We start from the raw sequence: 27,458 nt of genomic DNA, 5'->3' as shown, positions 1-27,458 counted from the left end.
CAATGCCAAGTCCTCTTTTCACTTCGAGGTCTGTGGATGCCTTCTCAAGGCCATGCAGAAATTCTTTAGGAGGTGCTGGGAATACAAGCCATGTTTCTTGGTGCTGGTATTGGACACACAGCATTTCTAGGAACATTTTTCTTTGCCACTCGTCTGACCTCGGGAGCAGTCCCACTGCTCTGTGCAGGCAGCCATGGAATGCTCTGCCAAACCCTATCAATTATTTAGCATCCAAAGGTAGACTTAATCTGTGTGATAAAAGGATGGATTTTATCTAAAGCTTGTTCCTCTTAAAGTGATTTACACAACTGGCCTCTCTAGATGCTTCCCTTAACATAATTATTTGCTTTTGCATTAATAGGTTTCCCTCCATTTGGGTTATTTTTAGGAGTTTTTTGTAGTCTTGAGAATTTACTGTATTTTTTTCCCCTGTATTTTTAGTGGGGATTCTAAAATGTCCCATCTCTCTGAATGGGCTGTTAAAACACAAGTTTTGCCAATGCTGGTGTAAAGCGGGAGCAGCTCTGGGCAGCAGCTCTCCTGCCTGCCTCTAACTTGAGAAGCCATGGGGTGAGATTTCAGTTCAGGGCTCCCAGACTGCTCATCAGGCTATGGACTGATGAATATGAATGAAAGGTTTTACAGTATTAACCTAGTGCCACCTTGGTTCCTTGCTCTAACCCCACTCTGCAATTTTGGCCAAGTAGGGAAGACTGGGATTTTTCCACCTAACATTAAAGCAGGCATGAAGCCCTCAAGGGAATAAAGCAAGAATCTGCACAATGGGATTCACTCTACCCTAATGCACACGCATCCCAAACTAGACCTCTAACACTTAGGCAGCCAACTTTAAACAGACTAACTCCCACCCTTTGTCCTCCCATGATCATGGCAGGCTCAAATGCCATGGTTAATAGGTGGGGATGGGAGAATTGATTTATAAAACCTGTGCAAATTCACAGATGTTCAGGCAAAAAGCTGCCAGAGATACTAAAAATTCAAACTATGGGGATGTGCTGGCAGAGGAGACAATCCAGGAGATACTCCATTATCACCAGTGGATTTTCTTAGTTGACTGCAATTGACCAATCCACAATAGGTAAGTTTAGCATCAGTTAAAAAGGTTATGTTTAGGTACCCTCTTAGGGGTACCTTTATAAAGTCTAAGCTGGGTCCCCAGAAAAGAAGATTTATCAGTATTTGCCAGAATAGACTTTTGGAGTTTACAAAATAATAGAAATGCAGAAGTGATTATTATTACAACTATTATTAATGATAATATAATACACTCACAAAACACAAAGGTCTTCCAGCTGGTACTTAATGGTTGGGATCACCAGTGCCAGAACCAGCCTGTGAAGAATAACTTTTTCTATTTTAAAGTCATAAAAGTTTTTCAACTTGGCATGCAAACCTGCAGTGTGGTTAGGGATGAGGTAAAATTACTCTGTCTTCAGAAGTACCTTTGCATTTGTAGCAAGCTGAAATTATGGAAACTTTTGCTGTAACAGTTTGGGGGAACTGTACACAATCAGGGAATGATAGCTGACGTTATGAATTATAGAATCATTTAGGTTGGAAAAGACCCTTAATATCATCGAGTCCAACCATAAAGTTGTTGTGTCATCTAAGGGCTACACAATTTGAACCAAAAAGTCCGTAAACATTAATGGTTATCCACTCTGAGGTCTCACCTTTGCCCACAGGGTTGGCTACCATACAAAGTCAGTAGAGAGGCTTGGGCAAGCAGTTCCCTCATGAGGAAAAAGAAAACCAAACCAAAGAAGTCAGACTCCAATCACTTATTAAAGTAAAGGATTACCTGGGCTGACTCTTTAAAAGAAGAAACTAGGGAGACAGCAAGCTGTGGATGGAAGAGGAAGGGCAGGCAGAAGAAAATTCATGCTTTTGTAGCACAGTTTGTGGCAGTCTTAATTATCAAAATTCTGCCACTGCAACTGAAGAACTAAACCTGCTGCTCCCCAGAGTGCTCTCTGCCAGGTCCGCACACCAAATACTGCTCATGAAACATGAAAATGGTACAGCATGGCTTTAACTTCATCCACCTCTACATGAATCCCTCTAAACTATCCCGAAGAGCAGGTGTCAGGTGACCAGCATGAGAAAAAGCTGGCAAACTTGTCACTGTCCCTGATATCCCATGACTGAGGAACAGCCTCAGCACTGCACCAGTCTGAGCATCTGAGACATCCAGCTGCCCAAAGGGACCTGACACAAGAGACTGCAGGCAATCTGTCCCCTCAGAAGTGCTACAGCAGCAAAGAAATACTCTTTAGGACCTAACAGAATGAGTTTCATGAAAGGCTGACAGAAACAGTCAGAGAAGAAATACAGTTCTTGATTGCTGTTGCTCTTGTGGCAGCACTGCACTCAAGCCCTACCCAAGGTGGGGGCCACGGAACTCTGTGCAGTAGATGCACGAGAATAGACAGTGGCTGTCAGGAGAATTTCTCAGTCTGAATTACAGGATTTTCCCATCATTCAGTTTTAACCACTCGCCCCCTTTCCCCCTGGAGCCAATCCCAGCTTTTCTGTTGAACATATCTCAGCATTTTAAGCTGTACACAGGAAAGCAGTGCAGGGCAGGGAAGCTAAGAATGTGCTTGTACTGCTCCTGTGCCTTTTCCTGGAAAATGTGAACTGAATGAAAAGCATTCTTTAAGAAGATCCCTGCCCCTCCAGGGTGGACAGAGGAGATGACTTCATTGGGGCTGTTCTCATTCTAATTTGTCTGAGTCTTGGGCCACACAAACGATATATTTTTTCAGTGCACTGAGGTCTGCTGGGATGCTGGCATTTCCTCCTCCTCATTTACATGGTCTTCCCATAATCTAGCACTAAGACAAGCTGAGCTGCATAAGGACTCCCTGCCAATGCCACTTGGGGCTTGCTTACAGAAGACCTCTGGAGAGCGATGGGAGGTGCTCCCTGCCCTTCTCCTCTGCCTATGAAAGGGCTGAGTGTGCTACTTCTGCAGAACTAAGCATTCCTGCCAGCCCATAAATCAAGTGACCAAACTTCATCCCAATCTCTGATCCACTGCAGAAAAGGCCCACACTCTGCCTTCACAGCACACACAGGGCAAGAGCTGTATTTCATCAACTGAAGCCTTAATATCAGAGGAGAGTCATTACCTCCTGGAAAAAAAAAAAGGCACAGCCAGAGTCTTACTAGTTCTGCAGCTTGGCTTCCCCATGTTTACACCAAATGACTTGTTGAACTTCATTATATACAAAGTATTTCCATAGATCAGAGGCAGGGAGACCTGTGCAGCTAACATAAAATAAATTACCACCCTGTGATAAATGGTTCTATTAGCAATCCAGATTGTTAAACTCAGATACAACAGGATGAAGGGAGCACTGCCCCATTCATTCTCCCTGCGGCAGATACTGAGTTGTAAATAGGTTATTTTGTGTGTAAATAACACATTAAAACTCAGCATTAGCCGTGTCTTTTGATAGAGAGGAAATTGTTCCAAATAAATAATTTCGGACAGGAATGTAAAATAAGCCAGATTTAATAGTGCATGCCTGCTGTAGCTGTGTTAAACATGACTAAAATGATAAACCCCAGAATATACTAATAGTAAACTATGCTCTGACATCAAAGTAATGAGGCTGTATTTTTACCCAGCTTTAGAAATGCTAAAATTAGTCTTGACAGAGCCAGACATCAGAAAAATGTTTCAAACATAAACACCATCAATTTGGGAACTTGGAGTTTGTGTCATGCAGAGGGTGGGGTGGAGAGGGAACGGTGCATTCTGGGCCTCGTTAAAGTCGGGCAGTTCGCATTTAGGAGAATTTGTATTTAATTTTTATTACGAGATGCGAAACCTATCCTCCTAAATATCTCTGCCTCTGCAAGAGTGGCTCATTTAAATTTCCCCTACAGCCATGTGCCTGAGCTTCCTCATGCCTGTAGGAGCAGGGGACGTGTCAGTGCCAGCCTGGAGGACATGAACCAGCCTCACTCGTGGTGCTCTGCACTGAACCCTCCCACCCTACACAGCAATATGGACTTTTGCATTCAACAGAAGGGTTTTCTGAACTTGAATTGTTACAAGCTGCCCTTCCAGAAGTAGAGACAATAAAATCAAGAGCCCCTTCTGCATCTCTAACTTGTCTATAGTTCCTACATATAGTAATTTTAAACAGTTTCCATCTCAGACACACAAACACATGTGGCCCTACTGCAAGAGAAAAGAGAAGCTTTGACTCCTTGGCCAACATGATTTATGGAAAAACAGAAAATTAGGAGAGAATTCCCTGATGTCATATCTGTGAGGCCAATTTCTGAACATCTGATCAATGAGTTACTATAAAAAACTGTCGCAGATGATGTTTAAAATGACAGCTTCAGAAGACTAAAAATATGGGATGCAAATTTTTAGTACAAAAGGACTCTTCTCTATTGCCAGCATCAACAATATTGATCTCTTTTCCTACAGCCACAACTTAATTTGTTAGAGGCTGGAAACACTTGGGACAAATATCCAAAGCAAGCAAAGTAGAAATGCAGACTGAACGTATCTCATAATAATACAGTCTAAATAATAATATAGTTAAATAGCTATTTATCTCTAATTGTTTAACTAATATTCAGTTTATTCCTTCAAATAATTAGAAATAAAACTTTATGAATCTATTGATTTCTACAAGTGAAAAAGAAAACCTTATGATCTGAGAAACATGCTGTGATGACACTCCTTCTGTGTGACTTCGTAGAATAAAGGAGAAGAAATGTGTTGCAAATTACATTTGTTTGGCTCTGGAGAGCAGCTTGGTGATTTGCAGCACTGGCTGAGCCTCACTGCCACTTTCTCATATGCTAGGACGAAGAGTAAAACCCCTGCAATAAATGAAATCAAGAGTATGTCTTGGATGAGAATAAAGACTTGCTCGTATGGCCCCAAAGCAGGGTGGGGAGCTCAGAAGCCCACCCTTTAAAGCTGATCCCCTCCTCAAGCTGAACTTCCTAATTAATCTCCAAGCCTTGTTTGCTTTCTTCTGTAAAAATATGAGCATAAATACTCATAGTTCTGGCCTGTTGAGAGTAATTACTCTAGTTTAGGGAATCAAACATGTTATATTACCATGAATACCATGTAAGTAGAATCTCATCTCTACCTAGCTTTTTTGTTATCACCTGCTAAATCACACCTTGCAGCTAACTCATGTTAGAAGATGACTTTGTATTAATTTTTCTACTTCCAAGCACACGCACAAGCATGCTGCTCACTTCCAGGAGCCTGTATTATGTCTAGCCAGAGTTCAAAGGAAAGCCCTTTGAACCACAAGAGCACGTGCATCACCTGCAGAGTCCCGGGGCCAGCGTCCGACCGCACGCTGCTCCACTGCTGCCCATTTTGGGTCATTTATGAGCACTTTTCTTCACAGCATGACACAGATTTCACTCTTTACATCTCATTACACAATGCTTTTATCACAATTCTCCTGACATCTTCAAACAATCCTCAACTTACTTCACCACTTCCTCCCAATAACAGGAGGAATATTGAGCCCCATAAATCACTTTTTTCCAGAGGTGAGAGCACACTGCTAACAGAACATATTATGCTGGATGCTTAAAAACCAGTTAGGTCTATAGGGATGCCAAATGCACAACTGGATGGACACTCCACCTCGGGGCATCCTCATCTGGATCTCTGGAAAGGTTGTGACTGCTTCCTCAGTGGAGGCACTCCCAAGGCAAGTGCCAAGTGGGGAGAAGGTGTTTATGCATAACAGCACATCTATGGGTTGTGAATTTTAGCAAATGCTTGGACTATGTTGGGGCAAATCAACCCTTCAGGTCTGCCAGTTGCTGAGATGATACCTCAACTGGGGTGCCTCAGGAGTTCCTACAGCCTTTGCTTCTTCAGGGATCAGCTGAGATGCCAAACTTCTGCATCTTGCTGTACCCTCTACTTCTGCTTCCTGGCAAGCCTTCCTTTCCTTTCTGCCACTTTGTGCAGTGCTCAAAAGGAAAGTGGCTCTGACCCATCCAGGACTACAAAACTGTGTTTCCCTCCAAACAATTTTGTAAAAGATTTTCTGGTTGCTTTTAAGAAAAAGTTTATCAAACACGTGAACTAGTATGACAGATTATAATCTAGCCACTCCTACTTTATTCTGTGCATCTGAATCTTCACAGGCCAACTGGAAAAAGAAACCTGAGTGGCAAAGTTTACAAAAAAGGAAAGATAAAGCAGATTTAAGCCTTTTTGGTTGGAAACTATCTTCAAAACTCAGGCAACGAAAAAACCTCCACAGCCAATCTAGGTAAGAGAGGAGATCACAAAAGAGTGGTTCTGTTCTCTTGGGCTGATGAAAAACCACCCTGCAGTGGAGGAAGGGGAAGGGACAGGTTCATTTTGAGGTAGACTCTGGCTAGCAATAACATATATTTCAAAAAGGAAAAAAAAAAATGGTGCCTGCAAAGTTTGCAAAGTTTACAAAGTTCACTCAGCTGGGGTGTGTCTAGTCACATCCAAACTGGTGCAGCCCATTCTGAGTTTGTCTCCTTATACCCTGTCCAGAGAGGACACCCAGTCCCCAGCGAGGGCAGCTCTGGTGGCTCCCCAGCAGGGACAGCCCTGCCCACAGCTGTGCCACCATGACCGGCCCTGGCACTACTCTGGAGATCCACCAGCACACACGTACCAGAGATGGGAGTGGGTTTGCCTGCCACAGTGAGCAGGAGGCAGGAGCAACATGCCTGCATGTTCCTGCACACCTACCAGCAATGGCTCCATGCCCCCAGGTGTCCACAAGAGCTTCCCAGCTGACTCCAAAAGCAGCAAGACCAAAATCTTATTTAACACACTGACTTGAACTGGAACGGCGCAAGGGGAGGGGTTTCTTTACGAACATTCCAGGGTCTGGACATTCCCACATTCCTCTCTAACCATGAAATCCCAGCAGCAGTGACTGAAGACCATGCAGTCTGTTTAGCTCATTAGCAGGCTCCCAGCTGGCACACAACACCCCTTCCCGGCCAGGACAATGAGGGGCTCCCCACCTCCAGCCAGCCTCACCCCCTGCTCTTTAACCCCACCAAGGAGGAGGGGAGGGCACGGTGCTGCCAACGCTACGCAGCACGGTCAGCTGGTGGGAGGCACTGACGGGATGCATGTTCACAGGAAGACAGATGCCACCATACTTATTAAATTCTTACAGTCTAATGAAAAACACCCCTGCTGCTTTCAAGTTGTGGAAAACATAAAGTACCTCCTTGTGCCACTGCTGCTCCCGCTGCTGCTAAAGGAGTGGGTTTCTTCCCCGTCTCTGTAAAGCCATTCCCCTCCAGAACAGCACCTTTCCCTTCTTTTTTCCCAGCAGCTGTTGAGGCAGAAGTTTCCATCTTAGACAGGCATCTTCCAGCTCAGGAACCCTACAGGACATAAAACAAAACCAGATTCTGGTCACCACTCACAAAACAGGCAAAATCAGCTCCATGAAGTGGAAGATGGTTTGGCAGAGTTCAAAAGCAAATGGCAAGCAGCAAAGAATCCCTGGTTCCCAACTCCAGCAGTGCAGCCAGTCCTAGCAGTCGTAGGCACAAAGGCCACAATCATGTAAAGGACTGGGTGATCTGACAGACCTACAAAGATCAGGACCAAAAAACAACCCCCAGCTAAGCTTGGGCTACACAGTAAAGTTTACAAGTCCAAAGGGCTTTCCAGGATTACAGGATAGGTGAGATGCAAACATTTAGCACACATAAAAAACTCAGCTAAAAATTTCCAATAAAATACAGATAAACAGATATTTGAAGTGTTTTTTTTTTCTTTTTCCTTTCCCACAGTGGGTGCTTATATTGTGTGCTGCTTTGGAACCAGTGTAATGATCAGAACTTTTCAGCAACGTTTACAGATAAGCCACAGCAGGTCTGCCACATCCCATCAAGTTCTCACTGATGAGGTCTAACAAACACTTATCTCTCTCTCCCCCAAAAATGTTCTTCTGTTCTGACCAACTGCATCTGAAAATCAGCTACAGCTTTACTCTCATTAAAATCGTGAATTAATGCTGTGAAATATCCAAAAAACAAGAAGGTACCAAAGTAGAAATAACCTGGGGTTTAAAACTTAGGTTGATAAAACGCAGCAGCTCCTGAACTTTTTGTCTGGTTGACCTTTTTTCCTGCATGATTCAGATTTAAATGGTCGCCCAAAAGCAAACATATGGGTATCCCAAATTTAGTGTAAAAATGGGGTTTCTCTTAAATGAAGAGAAATTTGTTTCTGAAAGAAAATTCTTTTGTTCCCCTCATTTTAACTTGTTTGATTTCACATGTCTCCACCTGACTACTGCTTGCACATAACCAGCACAGTTACCTAGCACTACCAGCCTCAGGCTGGTTTTGGGAAAACCCACTGCTAATTCCCCTTTCCTTTCTAATTTTAATGCAGATCTGCAATTTTTCACATGCAAATTTTCAAATGCAAATTTTTCAGCTCCTGAAATACTCTGGAGCACACTGGCTGTCTACCTTACTGGAATTAATGGGATCAGGGGAATATCTGGGAAACAGAAAACTCTTTTTGTGTGTGCAGGTAGTTTTATCGCCATTGTGCCAATTCAAAACTTCCCTCCCTTTGCTCTGTTGGACTGGCTGACTCCTGAACATACTAAACTAAAAGGTAAACTCTCCTAAAAACTTTAAAACACGAAGATTTCCGGAATTCCTGCCCTGTGAGGGACCTGGTGCATGGTGGCTGTGGAGGACTGTCACCACTGCCTGGGCTCTGGGACAGTGGTGTCCCACCAAGCAGCTGCAGCCTGAGCAGCTTCTCCCAGGAGCTTTCAGGCATGGCTCACACTAATGGGACAACGAAGTGATGGATCTGTGGTCACAGTCTGCAGCTGTAAACTGCAAAGCTCGCATTGGAAATGACAGGGGCCACAATTACAGGCTTTACTGATGACACAAGGCTCGGTGAATACTGAGGTGGCCCCTCAAGGTCCTGCCCCGGCATGTGCTGGGCTTGACGGCAAACATGGGCTGGGTTCCTGGGGGCCAGGACTTTACAGTGGTTTAATCCAGGAATCAGGTTGGGTTACAGACCATGTATGAAATAAATATACCCGAACTGCAGGAGTATTTGACCTAGGTCTGACAGCCCGGGCTTCTGTTCGTTAAGCAAATAAACTTCAGAGGCTCTATTACTAACCCCCCACCTGTTTCTTCTTAGTCCCTCCTTTCAAGGCTTTGCACTTTTGTTTGAAACCAGACACTGGCCCTCGCACCCCGACCCCCCTTCTCTGGGTACCCTGACCCTGGGGGCAGCCCCGGGGGTGAGGGAGCATCCTCGGGCACTGCAGAGCTCAGCAGCCAGCCAGGGGAAGGAAGGAGCTGGTAACAGGACTTGTTCTGTGAAACATGCAGGTTAGAGCCATGGGTTTTTTCCAGAGATGCCTGAAGCAAAATCTCTACATCCGTGCCACAGACACCTCAGTAGGGACACAGTTTTTCAGATGTGTCATTTATCCAACTGGAATGTGACAGGAGATCATGCCAGTATTTGAAAATCTGGTCTTTGCAGCTGTAATGCTCTCTTTTCAGATGAATTATGAATTTACAAAAAACCTTTCAAGTGTTTGTAATAAGTGGTTGTATTAAACAGGTAAATCCTCAAATATCAGATTAGAAAAAAAATAAATAATGCAACTACTCTAATCTCACAGGATTTAGGGTAATAAGTCTATAATTATTTTTGCTTTGTAAAGGTGCCTGGGGCAGAGCAGGCTGACTATGAGGTTCTGAGCTTTTCCCCATGTCAGCAGCAACCAAAAGTCATTTTCCTTTCACAGCACCCCACGGCCAGAGCTGATCATCCCACCTCAGAAAGACACAAGCATTCCTCCTGCCAGGTCCTGCTCTGCTCAGCACCTCTGCTCACAGACCAGGACAGAGACCAGTGAGCAAAGGAGCACCAACACTGATTTCATATCCTGCCTTCTGAGGTTTCACAGACAGTGGCCAAGAGCTGGTGACCAGCAGCCTTCCCAGTGGTGCAAAGTGTGACCAGGACACAGCACTGGAGCTCTGGAGATTTAGGTCCCATCATGGACCTGCCACAGTCTCCTCAGTGTCCCTGGGCAAAAAGCTTAACTCTTCTTTTGCAGCCGGTTTTCACAGCCATAAAATAGGAAATAGTACTCTGCCCTATTTGCAAAGTGCTTTGAGATCCTTTGAGGCACAAGGCTATGGAAGTGTTTTTATTACCAGTATAAGAAGATATATTGATGGAGCCAGTCAATCCACACTATCCAGGAGCACAACATTCATTTTTTAAGCAATGCATACTTTGCTTTCTGTTAGATGCTAAACTTTTTCCGCTGCTCTGTGCCACACAGAATTTATAAATTCAATGACAGATTAATCTTAGCAGCAAGCCATTTGGCATGAAAAAGGGTTTCACAGGGAGCCTGCTTTTTCCTGTAAAGAGCATGCATTTAGGAGTGACTATACAGAGAAAGACCCTATGCACTTATTCAAGCACAACTCTCTGCCCTCCGTCATTACTCAGAATTAGAAAACCAGAATGGATTACTCAGATTTTTCCTAAGGTTTGTAGCTTTCTCTGCAGGAGGAGGGCTGGGTAATTGATTTTGACACTAATACCAGCACTATTCATATGCCCTGTAATATAATTCTGCAGTGACACTAAAAAGGCAGCCATGTGAGATCTGAACAAGGAAAGTGCTATATGATTTGCCCTAGACAACCCCAGCTATTTTAACAGCTGTGTTGTATATTAAAAGGGAGAAATCCCAACAGAATTAAAAACAACAAAGTCACATTTGCCTTTGAAGGAAAACAAGAAGCCGTAAACTTTCCTAATAAAACAATCCCTCCTGCTAAGTGCTTGAGGAATGGTCTAAAGTGCTGTCCAAAAATGCCTGTCTCTTTTGGAGGGCATCACCCAGAGCAGGACTGCTGGCAAAGTTAGGAATGAACAGATACTCATCAGCCATACCCTCTGCACACCCTTTTTTAAAAAAAGGCAATTATTTCCTTTTTTGGGATTGTTCTTCCATCAGGAAACCCCCTTCTCCTCCCCTAGACAGGGCAGAAAACAATTTTTTTTCTTCTCTGTGAAAAATGAATGACCAGTTTTGCCTATTTCATCCCAGAAGCTCAACGATTAAGCAGCACCATGGGAGCGATCCTCTCTGGCAGAAGGCAGGCACTGTCAGCAACACTGTGACACAGATCCAATCCTGAATACCATTTCAAGCCTGGTAGCCCCACGGAAGGGGCAGAAAGGAATTTCCAACGCATGATTCCAGAAGCCATCTCACTTTTTGAGTATTTTGGGCTTTCTCAGAGCAGTGTGTATTCTCTCTTCATTCTGAGTTCATCTCCACCTGACCCCCCCATACACAGCAGTGCTAGGGAGGTGGCATCACCTGCAGGGGACAGCTGCAGGTGTGCTGGCTGCTGACACCAGCACCCCAGCCACTACGCAGCTCCACTGCTGCTGCTCCTGGCAAGACTGATTGGAGCTGGGACAACCAAGGGCAGCCCCTGCACAGCTCTCACCAGTTTGTGCTCAGGCACCCACAGGGAGACAATCAGTTCTGCCACATCACCTCTATGTAGGTACAACTCCAGGTCTGATAGCTTTTCCTGGTGTGCTGCTTTAGTTAAGATAAACAAGGACATACTCCCGCCATCTCGTCTTTTGCAGTGGACTATGTCATACAGCTAAAGCCTTCTGAATATATGATCTACTTATGAAATTCACTGTGAGCCAACTGCTCTGAACATTGGCTTAATACAGTGGCTGCTGTGATCCTTTTCAGTCTCTCAGGGTTTGAGCCAAATTATGTTCTCAATTACACGGAAGTAGCAGCAGTTAACCCGGTGAAGTCATAGGCTCTGTACCATGGCAAAACTTGACCCCTCTATTTTCTTTTATATCAGCAACAGCTTCAAATTACTAAAGAAAGTTTTTTCTGTCTAAATGCCACCACTAAATCTTGGCACTATCCAAACATGCTGTCTGCTGCTGAAGGACCTACAACTGTTTTCAGAATATCAATCTCAGGTAAAAGCAGCATAAATATTAATTCAGAACTAATCACTTTTGAGGTCCTCCTGACACAAGGTTTCCCATTTTGACATTTCTTAGGAATGGTCTGCCTGGTCCAATCCTACAAGGGTTGACTACACATGGAAACTAGAGCTGTACACTGGAGCAGGAGCTGTCTGTCTGGGGGCTGCTCCTGCCCCTTCCCCTCAAGAAATCTCCTGTAGTGGGTCCCTACCAGCTTCTGGGAAGAAAGGAAGCAGAGACAAACCCATGCTGGCAGAAGCAGTGCCAGGAGGGCACAGAGCTGCTCAGGGCTTATTCTATTTTTTTACCTCCAACTCTTGCTCAGAGAAGAGCAATACCAGGCTGCTGAAGGGAGGGAGGAGGGAGCTGTGCTAGCAGCAAAGAGTATAGGAAGACACACAAGTTCTGCCTGCCTACTCCCAAAGGTAAGGCTAAAGTTGCTGAGAAATTAGGGTGTTCACAAAGCTTCACCAAATAGTACCAGCCCATCACAAAAGTTGTAGCACTCAGAAAAATGAAAAGATAAAAAAGGGAGAGGGGGGGAAAAGACACAAAAAATATCCCCAGTGGAGTTGGCAAAACTGCAATAGTTATACAGGTTCTGGAATGTACAAAGGCTGAAATCAGAGACTTAGCATCTCTTTTGAACTTCAAAACCAACAAGTCTCTTCAAATCACTCCGTTAATTGGCTTTAAATTAGAGTTCTAAGTTTAATGAACAAATCCTTTGCGTACGGCATGAAACGGATACGCTTCTAGATTAACTTCCTGATCAACACCATCTGCCATTTCCATATGGCAACAGCAAACCAAAAGCACGAGGAAGAAGCTGCTCTGCAATACTGTGAGGGGTCAAAGGGCACCCTGAACTGACTGGTACTTGATAGTGTCTCTCAGTACTGCAGGAACATCACCTCCAACCAGCTCCAGAAGTCCTGGGATATTTCAGGTACAACTCTGTCCAGGAAGGTAAAGAAAGGAAAAATGCAGGGTAGGAAGGAGGCATGAGGGAAGGAGGGATGTTTGCAAGGCTGACTGGATGGATGTGGAAAGAGCAGCAAGTTCCTGGAGATGGACAAGAGCCTGGAAAACAAGAAACAAGAGGACAACGGGATGACCTTAAAGACTTACTGAAGAGTATGAGTGAATGAAGCAATGATAATGGCAAATCCTGTGGAAACAGAGAAGCATGGAAAAGAAGCAAGAGACTGCAGGCAGACCTGATTCCCAAACAGATGGAGATAGAAGCACTGCTGGGTCAGGGGAGGGCACAACATGCCATCTCTAACAGCAGGGACAGGACAGGGAGGCAGGGCACAGAGGGAAGAGAGACACAGAGAAGAAAAGTGACATGGAAGGGTCTCTGACAGAAGAAATATGCCCTGCAAACAGCTTCAAAGAATGCAGGCTTCCAGCCTGCTCCATCACTCTTTGTACATGGAGTAACTAAGACTTTGTGTCTAGGCACAAGAAGAATTTACTACTTCAGGTGGTGCCAGCCATGCAAAAGCAAATCATCTCCAGAAGAGTCACAAGTGCTGTCCCCACTGCTTACACTGACACTGCCTACAGCCACCTTCCACTTATATCAAACAAGGACAGTGGATATAGTGGTGGCACTCAGAAATTATCACCACATGGACTGTCTGTAAATATTCAGCTGCCTGCTCAAGAACCAACCTTCAGCAGCTCCCAGGAGACCTCCTGGCAGGAGCCAGTCACTGATGGCTCCTGGACAGCAAAGGTGCAATGCCAGCATCTGCAAAGGGGCAACCATCCCTGGGCTGACAGAGGTGGCACAGCACTTGTGGGAGAGACGTGTCCTTCAGGAATGCCAACCACAGGCCAGGCTATCCTAGGACACTCTGTGGCACTAAATGACAACACTGAGGCTACTGTACTGCAACATAAGTGATTTTTCCCTTTCTAAAGCAATTTACTTTGTGGGCTACATTTATTGGAAAAGAGATGATACTGCATAGAGGAACAACATTTCAACTATTTTCAGGTTTAGCCTCATGTTCCTAATTTTCACAAACACTAATGTCACTTTAATATTGCTGCTTCATTACAAACAACTGACTTATAAAATAGCAGAACATTTGAATTGTTTCCCCACTTCCAGTATATTTTCAAGTTGCCAACCTTACAGCCTTGAACAGAAATTATCTTTCAGATGCTGGGTTATAAACAATAACAATACATCATCAAAACATACAAACAGACATAAAAGCTCAAAGCCAGACATGGAATCAGCACTGGTCCATGCTGAGACATGCAGGCTGGGGTACCTGACTTTCCCTCCTTTCCCTCAGAAGTTATCTTTGTTTCTTACTTTGGAAGAACTTGGAAGATGGAGGAGTAGGGGCTGGAGGGAAAAGTCTTTGTGGTAGAACAGGAAAACATAGTCATGCTTGTAATTTTAAAAAACCAATCCTACATGTCTGATCATGAGAAAATTTCCACTAAGCAAATTCCGACATGCGAAAAACCGTCAAAGAAGATAATCAAGACACTCCTGCATTCACACTCTGCATTAACATGCTGCAAAAAGTATGGGAGGATGCCACCAGGTAAACAAAAATTGCTCAAAAGTGATGCGTCATCATTATAACTGGTCCATGAATCTTCCCTTGGGTTTGTTTGCTTTTGTTGTAAGAGTGAGAGAATTGTGGCAAAGCATCGTCTAAGTTTGTGTTTTTGATGTAAATCCAAAGAAGTTTTCAATTTCCTGTTACACAACTGTCTGGGTTTTTTCCAAAAACAGAACCAAAAATACAAATACTACCTATGTGTGCACACATGTATCTAATGAAGAAGTATTGTTTTCATTTCAGGAAACCTTTGCACACCAAAATAGGAAAAAAAAAAAAAAAAAAGGCAATATAGAACCCCCCCAAAACCCCCTTCATCAACTCTTCAGGCTCCAACAAGAGCAGAAACTGCTAATAACTAACAGAGAAAACATCTGTGGTGCTTGGCAGCTATACCAGGGTGAGTTACAGCTACACAGGCTGTATGAAGACCATGGTGGAGGACCATTAGACTGTTTACAACAAAACTAGACTCTAATTGCGAATCACTAATAACCTATTGACTTTTCAACAGGTTTATGAGTAAAAGATAGTACAAAAATGAATTGCACATACTACAAGAGGAGCAGAAATTGATTCTGAACATAGACGTTTATGCAGATTCCACAGAGGAGAGAAGGGTCAGTGCAGGAGAGCTGGCTAACAGGAAAAAAGCTGCCTTGGTATTGGAGTCAAGGGAAGTTTTGAGAAGTGAATGTTTTCTTGGCTTGGTGGTGACTGAAGGAGAATCCTCTCAGGGTTTCACTTCCGTGCTGCAGTAGTTTGGGCACTTTCAACTCTCATGAATGAAACCCCAAATACAAACCACATGCACTGAAGTTTAATGGGTTTGCTTTATGTAGGGGTGGGATGTGTAATAATGTCTTGTAGTGACTAGTCCACCCAGATGACATTGAACAGGCTCCAAAGCTTGGATAAGAAACCTCTCATTTGGCTCAAGAAATGAAAATCTTTATTTTGAGCAACGAAAGATGAAGGACTGCATCCTTGCAAAAATCCCTATAGCAACTAGATTCTTCCAGAACATGTTTCATTACAAAACTTTGGTTTATTTTTAAACATTACAGTTCTGTTCATCACGCTATTGAATTCTCCCTCCAGAGGCACACATGTGAGCATCCAGAAGAGAGAAGCCTGGGAAGGAAACAAGAATGTAATTAAAAACAAAAAAGCAACACTTCAGTTGGCTCATTTTCCTCTGCTGAACACAAACACCACACAGGCTGCTATTCCACACTTTATTCCACTTCACATATTGTCTTTTTAAGACTCCAGTTACCAGCTGAAGGCAAGATGCAGACCACATAAAATGGTTGGCAGTTCATAAACAGGAGAATGGAGAAAAATTCAACCAGATGAGAATGGGAGAAGAGTTTCTCAGAGGAACACAGAGTATCTAGGGTTGGAAAGGACCCATGGATGTCATCAAGATCAGCTTTATGCTCACAACTAGCACTTGAAAATCCCCAAACTATTGAAATACCTGACAGCTGCTTTAGGAGGAGAGCTATATGGTATGTACCCATGAACCACAACAAAGCCTAATCTGCAAGGACACAAGCATGCTGGTGAGAAAAAGTTCAAGAACAACCAAGAATCCTTGCAAAGAATTTTATAAGAGGAAGAATGAAATCAGTACTTTGAAGAGTATTCCATTTTTGTGAGCTGTGACTCAAGCTACAAAACTATATATTTTTCCAGAAATTAACAGTTAAGTACGTGGTGAATTGCAGAACCCCTACGTTTTCAGCAGTGCAGGTCCATGTTCTACAGAGAAAAGAAACTGAACAATGTGGCTGGCTGTCATTACAGTGGATGGGAATAAGTCTTTCAGGAGACAGGCTAAAGTATTCAGGAGGGTATTAAGCTAATGACAAAAGACAAGGGTGAAAATGAGCACTCATTTAGCCAGAAATCAAGATGTCAAGATTAAAATTAATCAAGGTACCAAGGGACTCAAAGAGAAGAGATTCCTTAATTGTGTAGACTGTAACACTATGCACACGAGTAATAAACAAGAAGTGGAATAGCTCCTTTAATATACAAATTAGTCCTGACTGGTATTACTGAATCCGGTGGAAACATTCATATGAATGGAGAGTTACACTCATTTTGTGTGTCAGGGACTGGAAATACGGAGTCATGATGTCTGTCAGTGACAAATGGCTGTTGACATGGTAAATAAAGATGATTGCTTTATACCAGTGAGATGCTCTCCATGCCTAGATGGCTTAGATAAAGATTATAGGTCCTAAAGCAACCAAATACAAGGCCACACATCTGGAAAATAATTGATTAAAATGAAAACTGTCTGAGAAACACTGAGTGAAGATGACTTTAAGTTTATGGTGGGCAGACAGTGGCTGAGAAGCTCTGTGGTGGGTACCAATATTAAAACGATTAAAGCAATATGTGTTTGTCTACACAGAGTTTGGGAGGCTGTAATGCCTCTCTGCCTAACCCTGAATTGACAGTATGTGCAGTTCTGGTGCCCACAGTCCAAGCAGAGAGATGAAAATCGCAAAGGCTCCTGTGCCACTCATGAGAAAAATGCAAGAGAGGTCAACAGAGAGGCCCTTGCAGAAAGACTTGATCAGTAATATTAAGACATACACAATTGCAAAGGCTAAGAGATAGAAAACTAGAGAAATTCAGATTAGAAACAAGGCTCTCAGTTTCAACAGAAAAGGGCACTAGATTCTGGCTGGTGTCAGACTTTCTAGCATGGCAGAGCTGACATTTTGTTCAGGTATTTTTCCAGGAGGTTTGCTGTAGTCTAAGACTTATCACAGGACATGGACTTTAAGTACAGGATGGGTTTAAGTACAGGGAAGTCCTCTGATGGTATTAAAAAGAAGGTCAGACTAGATCAGCACCTTGATCCTGTGTATGTATCAGGGTATTGTTAATGGTTGGTTTACCATACCTTCACACACCAAAACATCTGCATTTATGATGATTAAATTTTAGCATGTCTGTCTCTGCTGACAACCAAACTGACGTCTACCTTCCATTTCTGTTCTACATCCTATTTTTTTCATTTGTGATAAGGACTTAGGACAGGTGTTTATGTCCTGCCAATGGCAATGTTGCAGAATATACATTCCTGCACTATGCAGTTATGCCTACTCTGCTACAAATATTTTGACGACTGAGACAAATTATTAAACCGTTCACCAACAGAATATCACACAATCTTCACTTTGAAGCCTGTAAAGACTCATTTAATTTCTTGATCTGGTAAGCAGCTGCCAGCATCAAAAAAAGGAAAGAAACAACATTGTAATTTATTTCATTCTCTTGTTAAAAATGCTAAGGGGAAAACCTCCCTTCTCAACCCCAGCAGTGGTGTCTCCACAGCCTAGAAGACTGGGAATATGAGGAGGTCTGGTCCTCCGCAGCCCTGCAGTGTCTGCTTCACATACAGAACAAGCTGGACTGACAAGCTGGAACATCTCATGTCCCCAGAACTTACTGGAACAAAACACTGGCCAGCAGTGAACTTTTAGCAAATGCCAGCAGGTCACTGTGGCTCAGGAGAAAGGTTTGGGGACCACGCTGAGTGCACATAACTGTGCCACTGAAGTAAAGTGTGTTTGGGGGTAGCCAGGCCAGTGCCTGAGCACTGGAAACTGCATTTGCACCTCCTGAGTACCCACTGATTTTCAGAGACTATACAGATTTCAGGGCACAGAGACTGATGTGGCCACTAGACAGGAGAAGATTCTTTTAACTACTTTATTACGTAAGACTCAAATCATTAAGGCTAGTCTGAGAAGATTTTGTAAATACTGCCTCCTTATTTGCTTTTACTCCTTGGTATTTTCCAATTTAAGACAGAATACAAACGATTTATGTCAATTCTTCAGGACAGAACTCTTGTACAGGAACACGCATGCATACACACATACACATATATCTGGTTTTAATTACAGTTATTATTTAGCTATAACTAAACCAGTTATAACTAATATATAACTTTTTCTGCATGCAAGCTTGTTGAGTTCTTCCTCTAGAAAACAGTCAAACCAAGCTAACTCTTTTACCTCCCATCTACAACTCCATCCCTGCTCCTGAAGTTCCATCTATTCTTTTCTTTAATCAACTCACTCCTCCACAACCATCTTCTAAACCATGTCACAGCAACTTTTCTTGCTCTCCTTGCTCTTTCTTTTTTTTTTTTTCTCCTTTTCCTGGTCTGCTTCCCTCTAAACTCAAAATCTCACTTTTGTCTGTAACTCATTCCATCTTCCTTGTTCACTACAGCTAAGCTGTATTCAAAGCCCAGTTGCCCTAGGTTTTCTCTCCACTGAATCTTACCTACATTTTACTGTCAGATTGACCTAGTTTGGACCTAATTCCCTCCAAACACACAGAAACCTCAGTCTGTCTCTCAAATATCTCTCATAGTAGTCTGGCCATGGTTAGAAGGTAGCAAAGGATGCCAAAGGCTGTAGAAATGGATAGCATCTTGTTTGTTACCAAGTTTGAAACCTGGGGTGGTCCTCACATTCCTCCAACCTCACTGTAAGATTCTGCCTCTAGGCCACCTCTGACTCCTGCTTCTTCCTTCTGCACTGTGTCGCAGAGTTTGGCACTTCCTTGAGCTTCCTGCCACTCACCTACACATCTGAACTCAAAACACCCGCCTCTAACCCATTCATTTTCATTTACAGCAAGTTTCTTTACACTGGCTCTAATGAGTACAAAGCTGATTTCACAGCCATTCAGAATGTGGGAACAAAGAACATTTTCCTAGCTTGTCACTTTTTTCCTGTCACTTTGCTTTACATCCTTTGATGGCAAGCTCTTTTGTTTTGCCTCAGCCATTGTCTCCTCTTTCAAAGCCTATCAAAGCCTACCACACTATGCTTTCAATCTCATTGCCTCCAGGAAGACTTCAGCAAATGCATATGCACTTGCTTCCATCAGGGCCTAAATATGTGTTCTTTGAGTGGGTTTGGTCATACAAACCAGAGATACCTGCCCACTCCCAGTCTCGTTCATAACTAGCTTTCATTACTGAAACTACTAACTTGGGCTGCCTTCTGTTCCATTACAGGTCTCCAAGATAAGAATCAGATCCCCTCAGAAAATCAGGAACCAGTGAGCACACCTGTTCTCTTTTTAGAAGTACTAGAGTTCCACAGTTAACTCTATTTTTCCTCCTGTAAGGGAATAATCATTTGCATAACTCATTTACCATAACTCACTTGTCCCTCACCAAAAGAAAGATTATACTTCTTATATCCCCTTGCTCTCTTCATAACACAGTGTCAGAGAATCTTGACATTCAAAATTATACACTAGAAATGCTGAAAAACTTCTTCAAGTATGCATTTTAATTGCTGTCATAACCTAGCACTTGACTGAAAATCCAGTCAGCTTTTTCTCTACTGAAGAAATTAAACATCTCTTTTTTTCCCACCTCTACAGTCATCCTTTTGAGCCCAGACTTTCACAGAACTGAAGGCACAGGGTGGGGGATTTGGCACCAGCTATAGATGACGACACAATTTCTTGTTTCTAAACCATATCCATAACTACCCGACATTTGGTACCACCTTGTCCTCTTGGGCATTTCCCAGCCTTTCATGTATTTTAAGTGAGACAACTCAACATACTTTCTGCTTTGGAGACAGCATCTTCACTGCAAACTCAGCATTTCACAGGTTTATTGCTAACAAATGCTTATAAATGCAAATTAAAAAAAAAACAGAGAAGATATATCTTTTGAAAACAAAAATTGTTGAGCATCCCCCAATCATTAGTGGCATACTGAGAAAACAGTAGATGTCTTCCCTTAGCACTCTTGTAACCAAAGATTGTTCTTTACTTAGACAATATGTTCAGGCAGATGCCTTCAGAGAAACAGACCTGAAGCACGTGCTGGGCTGGCTTTCACTGCTGCAGCCCGCTGAGATTTTTAGAACACAAGACTGGTAGCTGTGAACATTCCTTCATGTTTAGGTCTTCCCTTTTGCTGATCAGTGCAATGATAGAACACAGCCCCAAGGCCTCGTGGCTGCTGCCCGGCCCTTTGGCTGGGATGAGGACACTCACAGTGTGTGTCATGCAGAAAACTTCCAGCTTTTACCAAACCTGTGGCCTTTTGGGTTCCGGTGCCCACAGCCACCCAAGGGCACGGGCAGCCAAAGGCCTGTTTGAGCCCGTGAGAACCGGCAACCAAAGGAATGAACCATCCACCACCACATGCAAATTACAGAGCATGCAAGACCTCAACGCAAACAACATCCTGTGTAAACAACTTCAGGGAAAACACACATAGGAAGAGATCTATTTGTTGGAGAAGGAAATGATGCCTGTCTCTTCAGGTGCAATGGAGCAGACCTCAGCTCCCAGAGGAGGCCCACAACACACTGTTGTCCCACCCCGCTGTAGACCTGTGTCTCTGCCAAGAATTGTGACTGCACTACCAATAAGCACAAAAATAATTAACTGCACTACTTCTTAAGGAACAGTGCAGTAAACTACAGCCTGCTGAGAAATGCGATAAAATAAAGGTGCAAAAAGGTTTCATTGCTCCTAAAAAATCCTCTATGCAGTTTCCTGGCTTACCTACCCCTGCCACAGTGCAACGCTGCACAAGAAACCAATCAGACACCAAATTTTGCCCAGTCTCTTTTGCTATTGTCAAAGTTGAGGGGAAAATAAAGTCAAGTGACAATGAAAAGCTTTTGTAATGCAATTTTGCTGCTGTGGCAGTACATGAGGATAGACAGATGACCAGACAGCTTTTCATTCAAATCCATCTTAATACAAAGGTAAATGGGTTTGGATAATTTTTTTGCTATATAATCCCTATAAAATGAATCAAAATAACTTCAAGAAAACACTGAAATTTATGTAATAATTATGATAGTACCAAATGTCCAACAAAAGAGTTTTGTTATATACACATTTAACATATCTAATTACGTTTCCTTCGGCTGAGTCATTACAGATGTCCAGCTGATCAACCCTTTAGATCCACACCATCTTAACCTCCTCTGATCACAGTAGCACACAGTAGAATTGCTTTTCATGCCATCCTTGGAAAATCTCTCTGTTGAGCCTTCCTGGAATGGGGTTGCATCATCCAACTCATTCTGATCTGCAACATCAGCACCAATCCCCAACATTGTTAATAAACACAAACACACACGTTCCCAGAGCTCTGTTCCCAGAGCAGCTTTACTTTGCTAGTGACCACAAAGGTGTGAAGATTTCTAAAGTTACTGGATGCTAATAGATAAAATATGGACACCCAGGTACTTGCAGTCACTTTTCACATCTAGTTTTGACTTCTACTGGTCTTGGGTCCTCCGAGAGATCCAAATCTTACCTGTCCTGCCCTCCCACATTTATTTCTCTGACCCAGAAAATCCCTCTGCCGCAGCTTCCAGCTTAAACTTTCACCCTAGACAGGACCCTCACTAAGAAAAAAAAAAAGGCTCTATGATTCTTCAGTCATTCACAAAGTTTCCTGATCTGCCAGTAAAACCCCAGGGCTGATGCATCTCACCTTCAATAGTCAGCTCCTTTGTTCTGCAGAGGGAAAATCTCGGCCATACATCCCAACAGGAGAGGCTGGAAAAATTCTCTTCACAGCTGTCCTGAGAAATTTCTGCCTGTTCTGTGAATGTTTGAAGTTTGGAGGTTGATGATGATGCACCTCTCTGCAAACACCAAAGTTATGCCACGATGCAGCAATGATGCATTGAAGCACAGACAGAACCCCCAAATCGTCACAGCACTGCCTAAGGACTGTCACACCGCAACAGACAAACGGTCCCACTCATCCAACACCCTGACTGACAGCAGCCAGTGATGGATTCCTCAGACTAAAATACAAAAAGGTCATTTTCTTAGCCCGGTATTAGAGCAAGGTAGCAGAGGGCAAGGACTTTGGCAGGCTGGGGCAGCAGATGATCTCTTTGTGCTACATCAAGTGAGTGAGAAACTGGGGACAGATCTCTGCAGAAGGTGTGAGCTTGTTCATTCATAGTCAGAAAGTGCTTAGAGATTGTCAGATCAGAGATAACACAGAAGCACAGATTATTACCATTAGGGCTTCTCTAGATTTGAATACTGCAACCAGAAACACTATTACCTTATCATAGAAACACCTCAATCTTTCCTGAAAGTTGCGGAGCTACATGCTATTTTAATAAATGCATAAACATACTTCCACTTCTGAAGTTAATCACAATTGCCTTACAGGAGATTAACACCATAAAGCACTTTCACAGCTGACGTGTCTTTAAAAAAATTCCCAGAGTTAAACTTGTATAAATAATGTAAGTGACAAGGAATATAATTATTAAATGTTGTCATTTTGGAAGAAAATTAATTAGCGATAGCTGTAGCTGTCTTGTGTCTATTTAAGCAGTGTGCATCTCAATTAAAATTTAATTGCAACAGATTCAGTCACAGCAGGGAAAAGTGATGGAAATGAAAAGCAGTCTGATCCTATACTGCTGTCTACAAGAGAAAGCACAGTAGAAGCTGTGGGGGAAGGGGAGAGGCATGAAGGTAAGAAAGCAAAACCACAGAGCTGTGCTGTGCACAGCCAGGATGCCCAGCTCCAGTGGGTGCTGTTTGTTTCCAAAGCAGCTGACTAGTACTGGACACCAACACAAGAGGAACAAAACCAGCTGCTACTGGAAGGGCTGTTGCTACTCATCACTACACAAGCTCACATACCCACCGTGGTATGATAGATGGCATCATTCTCCATGCCACTGTGCCCTTTGCTTTCACCACCTCCTCCAGGTCATCCTAGAAAAACCCTAAAGCAGGACTGAGAGGGGCCTTCCTTAAGGAAGAACCAGAAAGATCTTAAAGTCTTTCTGACTCTGAGTCACTAGAGGTACAAAGATTTGGTTTGAGGAAGAACAGTCCCCTTCACGTGACTTGGAGAAGCAGCCAGTGACCTACATGGCTCTGAATGATCTCCTCTGTCAGAGTGACCCAGGTATTGCCTTCATTCACTTCTGGAGGATTTTGCATGTCCACGACACAGTGCTTTAAAGAAATTATACAGCCAGAAGGAGTTAAGATACTGCAACTCTGCACACACAAGGTATTCCAGAGTGTCCCTAAAATTCCAGCGGCCAATTCTCTACACTGATTTGAAAATACTGTCCTATGCCTAAACCAAAGTACAGAAACACAGCTTTTCCTTCAACATTCATTTCTCAAGATTCAAGTTATCTACAACTCGCTTACTTAAATGAGTAATTTTCATCTCAGAGAAAAGTGAGTATTGCTGTAAGCGTGTAAAATGCAAATCATATTGAAGCAAAAAAACAAAAGGTGCAAAGTCCTGAGTTCATTTATGACAAGCAAATAAAATGGGAACCAAAAATGAGATGCTCTGGTCTTAAAACTTCAGCTATTTATAAAATACTTGCTGAGTATAACATCACTGAACTACATAAATATTCTTGAAATACTTCTGTTAGGACTTATTCAGCTTCCAAATGAGAAAAATATATTTCTTCCAAATTCCCAGGGCACATTCTCAGTCAACCTGAAAACCAAGTTATATTGTTTCTGACATCATAATTATAATGTAAATTTACAGTACTTGATCATTTTGTTGATGATGCTGAAGTCATAAGAGAATCAAACTCATTCTCCTACCAGCATTCAGCTCTATTCAGTCATAAAAATTGTTGCTGTGTGCTACCAAAATCAGGGATAGCAACCTGAAATGGCATGTTCCTGTTGAGTACAGAGATAGATAGTGATGAAAACAACCACAGTCCTAATAATAATACTATCACCGTCTTATAATGCTACTAAGGTATAGTTATGGTATAGCCCTAGTGAAATCAGGATTTCATTAAAATTTGCTAGTCCTAATCTGGTTTTATCTTAAATACAGTCTAACTACAGTTTCATTATCCCATTTATCTTAGGATAAAACAGAAAATAAGTATGTATACACGACCTAATGTAAGAGCCTCCAGTTATAACTCTAACAAAGCCAAACCTTTTCTGGTGGCAAATGATGTAACACTCCCTAGAGAGTTCAGGCTGGGTGCTCAGAAAAGTTTTCTCCAGGAAGACCACGCAGTGTTGGACTAGGTCACCCACAGGAGGCTGAGGCACCTCTTTACAAAGAGGTTTGCAAGATTGCATTAGAAAAGCCATGACCAATTTAATCTAGTGGTGATGGCAGGCCCCACTGGGGCTGCAGGCTGAGGTCAAAGAGCCCCTCTCAGCTCTCTGTCACCTGAAATGTTTGGGATTCTGTGATCCTGCAGAAGTGGAGATGAGAAATCTCAATGCTTTGGAAGATCATCCAGCCAGCTAAGGATTCACTGCTGCTGCTGCCTGAAATGTTCAGCATCAACCAGTCTGAGTGTCCACTCCACAGGTCAGAGTCAGCAAACTACAGGGAAGCTGCCATGTTTACTTTTGGCTTTTTGGCTAAAACAAATCCCAGCTACACATGAAATAATGTGAGAGAACCTGCATCAAAGGTGCAACTGATGATGAACAAGCTGAAACATGGCTTTAAAATATTACTTCCTTCTTCAAAAACAAACAAAAAGATAACTCCCAAACTTTTCACTGGAGAAGATACTTGAATTTCAAACAAGATGATCAGCAACTTCTTTCCTTCTGCAAAACATTTCAGATTGGGGGAGGGGGGGTGGAGAGAGAGGAAAAAACAAACTCAGTCTAATTTACAAAAGTCTGCAATATTTTTGTTAAGGTTATCAGATGTCTTCTCTGTCAGCATAGCTAAAGCCCAAAGAAAAGACAGCCTGTTCACTGGCACGTATGCTGATCTCACAGATCTAATGCCTTCCTGTGTACAGCACTCACACATAGTTCATGTGTAAGTTTCCCAAATGTTTTCAAATACACAAAATGACATGGTGTAATTTTTTTAATCTCTTCTCACTTTTCTGCATATTAATATATAATTACATGGATGTTTTCCTCTGTTTTTGTCTGCTGCTAAGTGGGACTTGAGGCAGTTCTTTTTTCAAACACTTTTCAGCTCACCATAAAGCTAAACTCATACAACTTCAGATCCTGCATCTGACTGCTGAGCATACCTTTCATCACATCGCATTATTTGGTCTTCATTTAGCTGTCACAAAACCATTTCCTTTCGTCTACAGATTAATTACAGCCTGGTGAGGTTTCAGCACAAATACCTTTGCCCACTGGAGCCTCTGCAGAGACACAGTGATTCATGCAGTATCTATGCCTCTGGAAGGGAAAAAAAGCAGAGGCAGGACATGCAAGCTGTGAGTGGATCTGATATCAAAAGAGCCGGAGCCTCCAGTGAACACCCAGCCATACCAACACAAATAAGTTTCTGCACGACTTGTGCAAGAGCCACAGCCATGAACCACCACTTTAGTTCGGCGCTAAGCTGATTTAGCTACACCATTCATTCATCCAGGACTAAAGATGACAAGGCAGGAAGCGTCTCTCAGTCATGAATTATATGTGACACAAAAAAGCCACAGGTGTGGTTTGAGAGACTATGCGTGCAGCCGCCGCAGCCCTGGATTCCAGTTAATTGCTGTAAGTAACTATGGAAAATGGACAGTGGGAAACTCCGTAGAAATGCAGAGAGCAAAGCAGTCCAAGAACACTTTCCCACTTGTTCAAAGCAGCAAGATACACCCTTTAAACATGTGTCAACTGTATCTGATGACGACCATGTCAGTGTATTAGGTCTGGATGGTTAGATACAAAGGGCTCGATTCTCTGCGGTGCCAGAGCCGTGCTGGCAGCGAGCTGGCTGCTGCTGCTGCTGCTGCCTTGCAGCTGCCTGTGGGCCACGGGCAGCTCTGCTCCCGCTGCTCAGCTCAGCTCAGCTCAGCTCAGCTCAGCGCACACCGATGTGCTCTGGCAGCACCCCGGCCATCACCCCACTCCTGGGAGCCTCTGCCTGGGATGGAGGGGTTTGCCCTGAACCACAGCAGCCTTTTTGTCACTTTCTTTTCTGGGGCACACTGAAAAGTTCCTCCCCTTTTAAAGCAATGGGATTGGAGAAAGGGAAATAATGTCAAGGATTTTTACATATGTATCTCTCTCAATATAGAGCTCAGATGCACATAAACCAGAGCTTCTAATACCTGGAATGAGACAGAGTAGATCCTGACTTCTGATCGGATCTGGACCAACTTTTGTGTGGTATTGACAAAGTCACCTCTCTGCCATGAAATCCTGGCAAAACCTTCCTGACAGTCCTCTCCTGCCAACTTCTTCCATTGCGCAAGTGGAGCTGTTTTACCAGCTGCTATGGGTGTGCACGAGGCCACTTGTGTGGCCTGTTTGGGAAATAAGAGCTAAGCAAGGGATTATGGATCCAGTTGAACTCATCCTTGCAATCACTGAGAGCTATATATATCAGTGAAGTTGATATTTGCTCACCTTTTCTCTTCAAGAGCACAATACATTTATTCTGGTGGCAAGTAAGCTCAGCCTCCATTCCCATCTCTCCTAGTGCTGATTTTGGGACTAAAATTTCTCTGTAAGAGCCCTCCCAATGAATGCCTTTTTGAATTTTGAATTTAATTTTCCCTTACTTCACACTCTGACATACCCAGCTTTTTTCTAAAAGACAGTATATTAGATCCCCTGAAAAATCTTGCATCCATCTGATCAGACATACAGAGCACAGAGACCTCAAGACCAGTATTTGCTGCTTTCCCAGTGATGTTCAGGGTTTTTTTACCTTTTGGGGGAGAAGAGCTTTGTTCTTTGGTGTCAACTTATTCCCTCCCTCCAAG

At 43.1% G+C, this 27,458-nt stretch overlaps 1 protein-coding gene across 2 annotated transcripts in view; it reads right to left on the bottom strand.

Moving 5' to 3' along the window:
• Window positions 1-27,458, bottom strand: part of GLI2 (GLI family zinc finger 2) — a 189,365-nt gene that overhangs the window by 131,854 nt on the left and 30,053 nt on the right. For both annotated transcript variants that reach the window (XM_063400841.1, XM_063400840.1), the window contains exon 2: window positions 7,257-7,419. In XM_063400841.1, coding sequence (XP_063256911.1) covers window positions 7,257-7,389 — 133 coding nt within the window. In that variant the 5' untranslated portion in view covers window positions 7,390-7,419. The remainder of the gene's footprint in view (window positions 1-7,256; window positions 7,420-27,458) is intronic.

This window comes from Prinia subflava, chromosome 6, assembly GCF_021018805.1.
Source record: "Prinia subflava isolate CZ2003 ecotype Zambia chromosome 6, Cam_Psub_1.2, whole genome shotgun sequence".
Taxonomy (NCBI): Eukaryota; Metazoa; Chordata; class Aves; order Passeriformes; family Cisticolidae; genus Prinia; species Prinia subflava.
Note: the sequence above shows the minus strand (reverse complement) of the source record. Positions and strands in the feature narration are given on the sequence as shown.